The 14160-nt window shown below is 39.0% G+C and overlaps 1 protein-coding gene across 3 annotated transcripts in view; it reads right to left on the bottom strand.

Moving 5' to 3' along the window:
* USP8 (ubiquitin specific peptidase 8) overlaps nt 1-12089 on the bottom strand; it is a 56867-nt gene extending 44778 nt beyond the window's left edge. For 2 of the 3 annotated variants that reach the window (XM_090270590.1, XM_090270592.1), the window contains exons 1-2: nt 11979-12089; nt 156-323 (exon numbers count right to left, since the gene is read on the bottom strand). In XM_090270590.1, the coding sequence (XP_090126716.1) occupies nt 156-259 (104 nt within the window). In that variant the 5' untranslated portion in view covers nt 260-323; nt 11979-12089. Of the gene's footprint in view, nt 1-155; nt 324-7632; nt 7715-11978 lie in introns of those variants that run through there. The other variant, XM_090270591.1, reaches the window with a different exon arrangement.
* Between the last annotated feature and the right edge of the window lie 2071 nt (nt 12090-14160).

The raw sequence follows: 14160 nt of genomic DNA, 5'->3' as shown, positions 1-14160 counted from the left end.
AGTTAAGAACTTCCTAAGGAGGTCTTACTTTATTTATGAGATGATGCCATTGTTCAAATAAACTTTAAATTTACTACTCACCTAACTCATTTAAAAACATGGAAGTGAACTAAAAATTAATTTATGACTCAGTTAAACTAGCAATGGACACATACTTCTTAGTGCTTGTTTTGTCTGGTTTAACTTCTGTCTTCTTATTGAGGTCTTTTAGTGAAGAACTGAGGTAGAGTTCTTTAGGAACTGAAGCCACGGCAGGCATGATGAACAATCTTTACTTTTCCACTTTCACAATGGATGGTATACTTCATTAAAGTAGTTCTTTTCTGAAACAAAATGAACACAAATAATTCCACTGATTTCCCTCATTAACAGTAAAATAAATGAGCAATTAAAAAAACCTTGATAACCTGTTTCCTTTCCTAACAGAGTTAATTATCTTTAATATATGTATTCTGGGAGGTAAAGATATACAGGGTATCAATAAACAATTTATTTTTCAAATTTTCATTAACTAAATGAATTATTGTTTGTATCATTTTACCTTGAGTATTAGGAATCCTTCCTGTCAAAGGAACTAATAAGAGCTTTTATATTTTTTCTTTTGTTAAAATTGCATTTATGTGAATTGATCACAAACAGAAGGAAGTTTCATTTAGAAATATTTCTCTTTCTCATGCATATCCATTTATAAAAGGTAACAAGCAATGGGGGGGGTAATAGGTAGGCAGGGCCACTTTGTATGGAGCTGAGGACACAGGAACATGTTTCGGGCAGAACACATCTAAGTACTCTGGTTTACTTTGTAAAGGTCTTTGATGTCTCATGACATTCTCCATTTCCTCATCTACTTAGGTAAATTCTGACGAGGAAGATGGAGGGACACACACAGAGGTGGCAGATCAAATCAAGGGAGCACGCCGAATGGGGAGTCTTGGTAAGATCATAAATGTCACCAAATGAAAACTTCAGGAATCCAATCAAATTTATACGAAGTCTTTAGCTGTTAAAAACTAATTAAAATTTGAATAAATATCCACTATAATATGTTTAAAGATTATGACGTTTTCTATCATTTATTTTCACCATTTTAATGCCATTGATACTATCACTTCACTATTATTAGATGAATGGACATCAGTGAATATCTAATTCTAAAAACCTGAGTAAGGTACAACTTTAGGGGAAAAGGATTCTGTTCACCTAGGTGGAACTCCAGAAGCACCCCAATCTGCTTTTTGACTTGTCACATTTTATATCAAATAGTAATACTTTCTGATTTCTTGAGACTCATCCCTCCTAACCCTGTGCCTTTAATCTACTGACTTTCAGTCAGCAAACCTAGCAATTTTTCTCTGAACATCACATTTTTATAATTTTCGATTTTTTCCATTTATATTCGCTCCATTTATCTATGGACACATGTTTAACAAAACAATTTAATTAGTAGCATCAGATCGATGCATTTAAACACACTGAGTCAACACACTTGAAGATGGCAGCACAGGTAGACATGGCTTGTCTCTTTGCACGAACACATCAAAATTACAACTAAAATACAGAACCATCAGCCAGAACCATCAAATATAGAGTTGAATGGAAGTCTGACAACTACGGAATTAAAGAAACCACATCCATCAGACAGGTAGGAGGGGCACAGACACGGAACAGGTTGGTCCCACATCCACGTGGTGGATAAAAATTTGGGAGGGATATCTCAGGAGTGAGGAGTCCCAGTGCCACACTAGGACCCCAGCCCAGGGTCCAGTGCTAGGAAGGTAAGTCTCCACAACTTCTGGCTCCAAAAACCAGCAGAGACTGAGTCAGTGGAAGAAACTGCTGAAGCCCCAAGCCGTTCCTCTTAAAGAACCCACACATGGACTCACCTACTCAGACTCACTCCTTCTGAGCTCCAGCACCAGGGTAGCTGCTTGAAAGGCACCAGTGGTATGCAGGGAGGAAGTGTAGTGTCTGGCATCAAGGCCAGCAGAGGCCATTATCCCTTTCCTGAACCCTCCCCCTACAGAGCCTGCAAACTGGTGCCATATCTGAGACTCCATCAACCTGTGGCTAACACTGTTTGACCTGCCTTGGAGATCCCCAGAGACTCTGCCCAATCCAACTGCTTTACCATATGAATGGCTGGTCTTAGCTTATGCTTTACAACTTCCTAAATCCTCTCAAACAAGCAACAGCTGGCCTCCGTGAGCCCCAGGCCTGGCATTCCCAGCAGCCAGCTTAAATTCACAGCTTGGCTTCGCCTGGGAATCTCTAAGACCAGCAAAAGTAGCAGCCATCTCAGATTGCTTTATAGCTCAGGCAGGGTGCCCCTGGCAAATACAGGTGGGGGCTGACCTTGGTCTGCACCATCTGGAAACCCCAGGGCCAGCACACCCAATGGACAGCTAGAGATCATGTCTGAGCACCACCACCTGACCCTGCACAGCTGATCCTCCATGCAGGGCAGAGGCTGGTGGTCAGTGGTCACAGCCAGTCCATGCAGCTGACTGGCCCAGGTAAATCACTCACATTGAGCTGCCAACAGCAAACAAGGCTCAACTACAAGAGGATGGTGTACTCAGCCCACACGAAGGGCACACCTTGAGTAACCAGTGTGGGTGATAAGGAAGGCTATTCCACTGGACCCTACAGAACACCTACTACTTTAGGACATACTACCAAGACACGGAGTCAAAGCAGCTCTACCCAATACATAGAAAGATACACAGGGAGGCTTCCAAATTGAGGAGGCAAAGAAATACGGCCCAAATGAAAGAAGAACAAAGCCCTAGTAAAAAAACTAAAATGAAATGAAGATAGCCAACCTATCAGATACAGAGTTCAAAACACTGGGGCTCAGGATGCTCAGAGAAATGATTGAGTACCGCCAGAAAATAAAAGAAGTGAAGGTTATACAAAGTGAAATAAAGAAAAATATATAGCGAACCAACAGTGATGGGAAGAAAGCTGGGACTCAAATCAATGATTTGGAACACAGGGAAGAAATAAACATTGAACCAGAAAACAAAGAAAAAATAAGAATTGAAAAAAAAACAAGGAGAGGATTAGGAACCTCTTGGATGACTTTAAATGTACCAACATCTGAATCATAGGGGTGCCAGAAAGAGGAAGAGGAAGAGCAAGAAATTGAAAACTTAGTTGAAAAAATAATGAAAGAAAACTTCCCTAATTTGGTGAATAAAATAGACATACAAGTCCAGGAAGCACAGAGAGTCAAAACAAGCTAGACCCAAAGAGGACCAAACCAAGACACATCATAATTAAAATGCTAAACTTTAAAGATAAAGAGAATCTTAAAAGCAGCAAGAGAAAAGAAGAGAGTTCCCTACAAAGGAGTTCCCACAAGACTATCAGCTGATTTCTCAAAAGAAATCTTGCAGGCAAGAAGGGGCTGGCAAGAAGTATTCAAGGTGATGAAAAGCAAGGACCTACAACCAAGATTACTCTTTCCAGCAAAGCTATCATTTAGAATGGAAGTGCAGATAAAGTGCTTCCCAGACAAGGAAAAGCTAAGTAAGGGACTTACTTAAGAAAAAGAAGAAGATCAAAACTATGAGCATTAAAATGACAACAGATTCACAACTATCAACAAGTTAATCTAAAAAAACAAAAACAAAAACAAAAACAAACTAAGCAAATGACCAGAACAGGAATCATAGGTATAAGGATCATTTGGTGCAGGAACCAAGAAGCATAACTGGCAGGAACAAAATAGACAGGGGGATGTTAAAAACAGTATAGGAAAGGGTGAAGTCAAAGAACTTACATGCACAACCCATGGACGTGAACTACGGGCAGGGGCAGGGGCAGGGGATTGCTGGAGGGAAGGGGGTACCAGGCAGAGGGGGACAAAGGGAAAAAAACTGGGACAACTGCAACAGCATAATCAATAAAATATACTTAAAAAAAACAAAAACAATGAGCTCATATATAAACATTTTCTACACTTTCCCTCCATTTTGCATTCTGTCTAAAGTTATAAAGACAGGACAGAAAGCCTCTGGACCACACAATCACTGCCAAAGGGATTAATGTTAAACATGTCCTTCTGGTTAGGTACCTAATTAATCAATAATTCATCACCAAAACAGCTAAGAGCATCTATTAAGAAAAGGGTATGACAAGGATCCCTTGGATTTCCTCGAACTCTCATCCTTTTAGAGACAACAGCATCACTTTAGTATCTTACCTTGCAACAAAAATCCAGTTACGTGTTACAGGTACAAAGATAACACATGCTCTGTAACCTCCTAGGGTAAACAGTTTAGCCAAAGAACATACCTTACCCTCCCACACCCACCACCTCCTCACCTCCTGCCTACCCTCCCAATACTAAATGAAAAAGGAATGCATATTACATGACACCATGTGTATAAAGTTTAAAAACAAACTACATTGAACAACATATTGCTTAAGGATACAAATGAGGTAAACCTATAAAGAAAAACAGAAAAAGAAAAACAGATTTCTATGTCTGGGAAGGCAGAAGATGGAATCGGAGGCATACACAAGGAGCGGCAGCAGTATTGGGAAGGTTTTATTTCTCAAGTTAGGTGGTACATTGACAGGTGATCACAAGTGATCATTTTATTATCAAGCTTTATAGCATATAAAAAACTATATAACGTACTTAACATATATTTCATAAAATTTTGAAGAAAGCCATTAAACATTAATGCAAGTATGAATAAAAATATGTCATTGTATATAACTATGAAAAGAATACCCACAGAAATGTAAAAGTTACAAAGTTATAGGTGAAACAAGCAAACACAAAATATATGCTTTTAAAATAATGATTTAAACACATATTTGGAATATTGGAAGGGCCTGATACATATGTAAAAAACCTTGTGGCATACAGCTTTCATACAACAGTGGTTTGAGTGGAAGCAAGAACACAAGCATTAATACAGAAATGAAAGTAGATTGTAGATAACTCTAAAAAATGGCAACAAAAAGAGAGAAAGATGGGATTGAACAGAATGATATTACAGAAACATGATTTCTACTGAAACATAAGCAGCAGCAGTTGAGGAATATCATCTTTGACTAAGAGAAGGTAAGGTCAAGAAAGTAATTGGGAAGATGCTTAAGGAAACCTGAGGCCTTAGTGATACCACAATAGACATCACTGTGGCAGAGGGCAGGGGATACTGGAGCTTGGACTATTAATGAGGGCCAGGAGACAGTAAGAAGATAACAGAAAAGAGTTATCTCTGACTTTTCTGCTCCCAACTATCTCAGCTAGTATCTTAAGCTTATTCAACCACAGGAAGCCAACATTTGCTCCACTGACACAGGCCAGATCTTGAGATGTAATTCCCCAAAAGCCCAATCATTTTTTTTATTGGTGATACTACCAAGTACTAAAATAAGGACCAAAGCCAGAGTTAAGCAGAGCATCCAAGTACCAGTCTGACAGTATCTTTTTTCCAATTCTGTTATATATGTGGGTCATAAGTACTACTGGTTTAACCACAGAATATATACTCACAAAGTCAGAGTCTATTTTGTTGATTCATGACAATTGGGTTTCTTGGCTAAGAAAAGAAAGCTATTGATTTGAACCTTCTAAAATGAAGGTCTAGAATATGTCCTCAGTTAAATCTGTTTCGCACGATTACATTTAAAGCTTGGATCTTTAAAAGACAAAGAATATAAAAAAACTACACATGCTACCTAGGCAACTTAATATCATAAATCATTAGCTTTTTCAAAGTTAAATTCAATCATTCACAGATATTCTGTTGTATGGAAGACACTGTGTTTCTAGGAACTCAAAGATCAGATGTGATCTGCTTCTTCACAAAGTTTATTAACTTAGGAGCATCTTATTATTTTATTTTTTTAAAGATTTTATTTACAGAGAGAGGGGAAGGGAGGGAGAAAGCAAGGGAGAGAAACATTGATGTGAGAGAGAAACATTGATCAGCTTCCTCTTGTACACACCCCAACCAGAAACTGCAATTGCAATCTAGGCATGTGCCCTGACCAAGGATCGAACCGGTGACCTTTTGCTTCGCGGGACAACACCCAGCCAACTGAGTCACACCAGTCAGAGGGCTTCCTCGCGAAGTTTAGAAAGCTAATGTGAGAGAGAAAATTGTAAGCAGTGGTAAAACAACATGGTATATTAAATTACAAAGAGTTACAAATAATGTACAACAGAAAAAATTAAAAGGGAAAATTAAGTATGAGTAGAGGGATCTTGGGAGGCATCATGGGAGGAGAGAGTATTTACATGTCTTGGTGGGAAAAAAAATCAAGAAAATAAAGAACTTCTTTAGGAGCTAGTCAGTACGGAGAATGAACAGGGACCTACTAGAAACTAAAACTCCAAAAAATAGTCTAGGAACAGATAATGGAAGGCCCTGAATGTCACAATAAAGCATTTATTATTTTATTTTCTAAAAGTAACAGAGAGCCAAAGCAGGGTTCTAAGAAGGGAGTTATGTGACCCAAACTGACCATAGTTCAAAGGCTTTAAAAGACTGAAGAAAAGGGGACACTAGTTACGTTTTCAGAATGATCCTAAGGAAAGATGATGAGGGTCAGAACTAGGGCAACGGAGATGGAATAAAGGAGGCAGATACAACAGACACTGCAAAGGTAGAATGACAAGGCTTGGCAAACGATTAGACACATGCAGGGAAAGTACAGGGACAAGATTATGATGACATCAAAGTTTATAGTGAAGGTTTCTAGGAGAAAGATTGTGCTTTTTTTAAAGTTACCTTTTCTGTCTTTATTAAATTATTGAGAACAGCTGAAATAAGTAATAAGTTTCTCTGATAATGTCATCAAAGGACAACAGTTGTTTCCAAAAGGACTGTTAAGTAACAAAACAAAACTAAGCATATGTAAGAAAAGTTCTTTTAAAACAAAAAACAAATTTCCTTAAGATATGTAAATCTGATAAAGAATAAGAAGCCCAGCTTTTGTCAAATAGCAATGCCCCAACAATGAAATCCAGGCAGTACTGAAAATGAAGTTAACAAATGGGGAGAAAATAGAAGTCATATATATTGATCTCTTTTTGAGATCGTCTGATCCATCCAGAGAAAAAGTAGAGATTAGATGAACCTGAACCAGAGAGTGAAGACCAGAAAGGAAAAAAGTAAAGACTGAGGTTTGTGGTCTCTCAAACTGGTCCTGGTATCTGCACTAGGGTTTAACGCCAGCCATTGCGGAGGTCCTTGGCAACGCTGGAAGGAAAGCAAAGTCTGCCTTGCTTGGCCACCCATCATCTCTCATCAACTCTGCCCTTCAGACAGCAACAGGATTCATTATATTTTCTGAATGTCTTAAATTTCATAGAATCCATTCTATACTCATTCCAGTTAAAATGCCATAGACAAGTAAATATTGATGAAATAATCTGTTTTAAAGCAATTCTAAAGTATTAAGGAGGCTCAAGCCTTTCAAGAAATAATCACTGCTAAAACTTCTTGTATTTTCTGAGCATCTACTATATGTCTAGCACTCTGCTTAATGCCTAACAGCAGTGATTTTTTAAAATCCATTTAGAGTCCTGGCTGGGTGGCTCAGTCGGTTGGAGCGTCAACCCACAGATGAAAAGGTTGAGATTTGATCCCCAGTCAGGGCACTTACCTAGGTTGCAGGTTTGATCACCAGTTATGATGTGTACCGGAGGCAATCAATTGATGTTCCTCTTTCACACAAATGTTTCTCTCTCTTTTCCTCTCGCTCTCTCCCCTCTCTAAAATCAATAAACACATTATTGGGTGAGGATTAAAAATAATTAAAATCCATTTAGAAGGTCACAATCAACTTTTAAAAATGTAAAACTGAAGAGAAAATATGAGATCATGTTATACACAGTCAAGTATTATTTCATGAAAATTTAGTTTTGATTTTGCACATGTATGTTTATATAGAACAATGGGTTGAAAGTAAAATGTACTTCCTACTACAACATGTTACAATCAAGAAAGTATAAAAATCCTTTAAAACAATGCCTCTCTAAGTGTGGTCCATAGGCTGGTACAGACTGGGAAATTTGTTACCGGTCTATGATAAAATACAAAGCTTATGACAGAATATTAATTTGGTCTAAATGCTTTAGTACTTGATATCTATATTTCTGTAGCATAGTACTGGACCAAATGACAATTATGAGTATGCTTTAAGACCCTCACACCTCATAAGCATGCAGTACTCATGATGATGTGATGAGATAAAGACAGAAACTGGCCCTAAGGAAAGGACAGAACTATGAATTGAGTGAGAAATGAAGGCATTCCAGAAGAGAAAACGAATAAAAACAAAGGCACAAAAATGAGAAATCAGTATGGGAAGGCAATGAGGAAAAATGAGGAATACTATAGGAATTACTGGGAAATGATGAATTTGGTCAAGAGATTATAGTAACATGTCTTTATATGCCATTACGCTGACATGCTCGACCTGTAGCATCTATCTCAGCAGTCCTTACAGTCAACACTTACCTGTTGGCTAACAATAAATTATATTGGGTAAGGAGATGGAATCTTATTATTGAGGATGTGTGAAGCCATCCAGAATTGTTTATATTTAATTCAGCAGGCAATAAGAAGCCAGTTCTTGAAGAGAAAAAAACATCTCAGGGTGGATCAAAGTTAGGATATGCAAGATGGAACTGAAGGAAACAGGAACAAGGAAATGATACTTTGGTAAAGAATAAGTAGCTGGCCACTGTAAAAAAGAATATGGAGAGGCAGATACATGCTGATAACAGACTGACTGAAACAGGAGACTCTCCTTGTGTGTACACACATACTTTCTATCCTGAGAAATGTGAAGTATGACAGTGCTGATAACAAAAAGTGAAGTTAAAAAAACTGAGTTTACAGCAGCGTTTGGACTGGATAAAACTTGCTATTGGGAGACTGTGCTGTGCATTTTTGAATGTTTAGCAGTATCCCTTGCCTCTACTCACTAGATGCCAGAAGTTTTAATCAAAGAATGTCTCCAGGCCAAAAGTCCCCAGGGGGAACACAATTATCCTCAAATAAAAACCACCAATTTACTGAAAATTTTGAACTACTTGAGTGTATGCAAAAGGTACAACAATCTAAAGAAAGATGCCTTGGTGGAAATGTAAATATATAATGACAAATAAACTCTACAGAGACTAGATAGATATAAATTCAACTATTAAGGCACCAATGTTAGTTTTGATAACCACCATTGTTTTGGGAAATAAAGTGTTGACACTGAAGTGACATGTTAACTAGGATATGATATAAAATAATCCTATTTTCTTGACTCTCATGGATATTTTTAAACTTTTGTACATTTCTAAAGCATAGACATCTGTACTAGTAAAATTTGGAACTAGAATCACTGAAGAAATGAGATTTTTTTTCTTTGCAGCTGACAAGATACTTAAAGGGTTCGGAACTTGGGAGGAACAGAAGAGGGCTCCTAAAGGAGGAAAGAAAATAGAAGAAAAACCAGGAAAGTGCAATATCATGGAAACTAAAGAAAACAAGAATTCCAAAGAACTTTTACAAAGTACTTACAATACTTAAAAGAAAAAAAAAAAGTAAAATAACCAGCACTCATTCTGAAGAGTAACTATATAAACTGGCTTCAATGTGGTAAGCATTTAGAATACCTACATCTATTCCAGGTAGTGATGGGACCTACAGGGGATACAAAGAACCTGCCTCCTAACAAAGCTTCTACTTCTTGAGATAAAAGATAAGTACATAATGGTAATACAAAGCTAAATATCATAATACAAATCATGCCAAAATCTCTTGGTTTTATGAAGGACCATTCCTAGAAAAAACAGAAAGGTAACTGTTTTCTAGAATAGGTGTCTATCTACATTTATAATCTTAACTCATTTCCTATATCCTGTCCCTCTTTAATATTCTAACCTTTTTTGGACAGATACAAAATAGATGAATAGGGCTTAAATCACAATTTCTGAGCATGGGACTTGCACAGACATATTTGTATAAAGCTCCTCAGGTGAATTCCAATGAGCAGTAAAGAAAGAGAACCATAAACATAAAGAATAGATATAAGCATGTTACTAGAAGCTATGAAATAATATGAAGATGACCAATAGAGAATGTTGGAAGTAATGGTGTACCACTTTCTGGATCCAGGCTTGAGAGACAGCTTTCACTTCCTGTCTCTTCAACACTTTCTCTTGGAACTCAGCCTCCATACTGCGCGAAGTTCAAGCCACACGAGGAGTCTACATGCAGGCACTCCAGCTGATATCTCTTAGTTGAACTGTCAGCCATCATCAACTGCCATCCAATCAAATGAGCCATCATGGATGTCCAGCCTAGCTGAGCTTTCAGATGACTCTAACCCTGGTTGCTTATCTGACTACAAGTGCATGAAACCCCAAGTGAGAACCAATCAGCTACGTCCAGTCAGCCCAGAGAAACAAGAGAAAATAATTTCTACTTTTAAGCCATTTTGTGTTGAAATGCAATAGGTAATTAGAAAGATAACCAAGATTTTTAAATTCTTATTTCTAGTATAAGCAACTCATTTAATGGACACTTTTTTTCCTTCCATTTCCACAAAAATAAGTACATTTTCATGTATACAAGTTCATAATAAAGTATATGCTAGAAATTTTATGGAAAAATACGATGTGCTGGATTTATTTTCCAATTATGTTACTTTACAAAGGCCCTTTTGGTTCTTCCTCATTATGTTCACATTAATAAACAAATGATCATAATCATTAATAAAGTTCAAGTAAATATATAAAATAAGCGTAGAAAGACAGCTTTAAAATATTTTTCTGGCAGTTTTTCTCAGGCACTGTTTTCTGAAAGGATAGAATACATACCTAAGCGCAATCAGTGCATATTTATGCCATTAATGACTGGTTGTTGTTGTTGTTTACTATTATAAGGTCTTTACTATCTAATTTTAAAGATGCACCGAATGTGTCATTAAGAAAAGGAATACACATTTCAAGGCAGTCATATCAATATGATACTGATACTGCACAATCTACATCACCTTTTGCAAAAACTGGTCCAGCACTGCGGAGTCTGTCATAAGAAAACTACCTAAATCCATCATGAAAGACATTCAGCAATGAATCTAAAACAAAATCTGTTGAAATGCAAAATCTACTTACATAGAACAGGACCACATCCTTAACAAATACCACTTGACATTTTTAATGGCTGCAGCAGAAAACATACATAACTAAGGATGCTTGCAGATTCAGAAAAGAGTGGCATCCTTCAGTGTGACATCCCTTTCATATGAAACTCTCAGAACTCTTAACAAATATTAAATTCCTCTGGCTCTGCAACACCTCTGCCTTCAGGTAAATCTTTTGTTAGTGATTAACTGACTCGGCTTCAAGGTCACAGAATGAACTGGCAGCATGAAATAAAACCAGAAGTGTGGTCTGCAGTTTTATGCATAAATGAACATCACTGAGATTCAGAGTTATGATAATTTCCAAGGTGGAGTGGAGGTGAAATTTACTTGTCCCACAACTTGATGCGAGAGGCCAGATTTTAAGAAAGACTTTTATTTGGGGGAAGTCATAGTTTTAACTCTGATGAGCATATAGGAAGGATTGAGAAACACCCTGAGGGATGGTAGTAAGGCCTGGGATTGTAGCTCGATAGCAAAAAACAAGAAAACGGAAGGAAGCGGTAGTAGGTCAAATTCGGGTCTGAGTGTACAAGAAGAAGGAATGGCCAAGGCCACCTTCCGAAACCGAAAACCCTGAATCCACACAAAACTCGCTGGGTAACCCTAGGTGGGCAGTGGGAAAGCCTGGAGCTTGGGCCCTTCCTCCAATGGCAGGTCCTACATTGGGGGTGGACTCACCGGGAGGCTTGACCCCTTCGTGGTCAGGGCTAGTGTCCCGGGTGACCAGCAGCTGGTGGAAGAAAAGGGGATTCCCTACGATCTCTTTCCCGGAGACTAAGACCAAGACCCAGACCCGCACTCACCTTGGCGCCTGGCGCGCTTCACTAACGCCGGCCTTCTTGCCAAAGGCCCATCTTCCACCAACCTCTGGAAGAAACAGCCTTCGCTATCCCGACGGAAGCCAGCCCAGACCATCCCCCTTTCCCAATTTGCACCGCGTCGCGTCATGTCGCGCCTCTGACGTCCCGGAGGGTGGGGCTGCGCGCGCACGCCCTTGACTGCTCCTATCTCCCTAAACCTGCCCCTACCCAAGAGGGACGGGCGCAGGGCGGAGCAGGCTGAGGAGGATGTCTGGGTACGTGGAGTGGACACGGCCCAGGCTACGCTAAATTGGGGCAGCCGCTCAGATGATCCCTTCCTTTATCCACTGAACCCGGCTTTACTCCAGCGTTGCTCGGTCACCCAGGGGTTTCTAGCATCCCTGGCCTTGTCGCAGAGAAAGGCAGGCTGCTTTGCATCTCTTAGCTACGTATCTTTCTCCTCAGCTCGAAGTATTAGGGCCGACTGGAAAAAGAATTTGAATCCTCTCAAATTCTGAGAAAACGTTTCTCATTCTCCGAAGCCAAGCCTCTGGTCAAAGGAGAACAGACAGGGTCCTAAAGCACATTATATATACACACTTAATGTCAGTTAAAGGCCCAAACTTAGAAAAGGAAAACGAGAGGTCCGGCCTTTTCTCACAAGGTGATCTTTGCACTTTCGTAAAGAAAGATGATTGGATACTCCAATTACCTGTATACAGGAAGTTACTTGGATGGAGTTGCTGTCCATGGTCACTAAGTCACTAGGGGCGGTGCAGGTGTCTCATGAATGGGAAAGCTGGGAGGTGAGGTCTAGTAAATAAATGCCTGAAGTGAAAGTGTGTGCCAGACAGGTGTTCAATGAAGTTGTAAAATGAAAGCACCTAATCCAACAGTACTTCATGTATAGTAATCTTTCAATAAATGTTAATCTCCTTTCCATCACAATGAAATACTTTTTTTTCTTCTACTGAGCACCTTGATTAATTTGAATATGCAAAGAAAACCTCAGGGCTGAGTTTGGAGTGGGAAACAAACAAAAATACAGGGAGAATTTGGAGTTCTTTGAAGATAATCTCAGAGACAGGATGCAAGGAATGTGAGGTGATCAAGAGAAGAAGCCATAGTATGAACTAATCAATGAAAAGGATCTCCTATGGTGGGGTGGAAGAAAGGTTTTAGTAAACAGTACCTTTAACATTACCTAGTTATTTTTGTTGTTCTGATGTAACTTCCATAATCCCTCCTACCCAGTAAGTGAAATTCCTCCACTTCCCTAAAGCATCAGTAAGGTTTGCTAAAACCCAAATCATTTGCTTGAGGATTTTTTTTTTTTGTTTTCATATGAAGTTCCACATGCAGGCCAACAGGTGCAGAAGAGAAACCAGGCACAATATGACAAGATTACTCCCAAACTGAGATAAGGTGGTAAAAGCAGAAAAAAACAAAACCATCCCTAGGAAATTCAAAGAAATCTGGGGACCGGCTTTGGATTTTTCAAAATTAGTGGAATAAGAGTTTTTAAGGAGCAGGGTTGCCTAGATAAAATTAACTTGCTGAATTGCCCCATAAACCTTAGCTCTTTTTCAAATGTGTGTTGTAACAAACCAGGCAGCACTATTTATGGTACCTATAATCTAATGATCACTAGCTGTGTAGAAGACATGGCCTGTATTTGATCATAGCTTTAATCCCTGCACCATCAGCACAAGCAGTAGTCCAAAACTTACTAAACCTGGTTCACCCTCCATCCATGCAACAAGTATTTAGGGAATATGTGTTCGATGCCAGGCATTGTTTTAGACTTGGAACATAAAGTTCCTCCTTAACACAGAGCTGACTTACAGTCTAGTGGGGGAGACATACAATAAGCAAATACATATGTATTATGTCAGGTGTTGTTAAGTGCTAAGAAGAAAAACAAAACAGGACAAAGGGCCAGCAAAGATGGTGGTATTTTTGATGGGACAGTCAGGGATGCGCTCTCTGACAGAGACATTTCCACAGAGCTTTTGGTAAAGGGAGGGAGTAAGTTGCAGATACATGTGGGAGAAGAGCATTTAGGCAATGGGAAGAGCAGAGGTGAAGGCAGTGGGACAGGAAAAGATGAGTGTGCTGGAGGAATAGCAAGAAGGACTCTACGACTGGCACAGAGTGAGTGAGTGGGATCATGATAGGAGATGAT

Source organism: Furipterus horrens, unplaced genomic scaffold (genome assembly GCF_987537825.1).
Source record: "Furipterus horrens unplaced genomic scaffold, mFurHor1.1.pri manual_scaffold_3, whole genome shotgun sequence".
Taxonomy (NCBI): domain Eukaryota; kingdom Metazoa; phylum Chordata; class Mammalia; order Chiroptera; family Furipteridae; genus Furipterus; species Furipterus horrens.
This window is presented reverse-complemented; position numbering and strand designations above follow the sequence as displayed.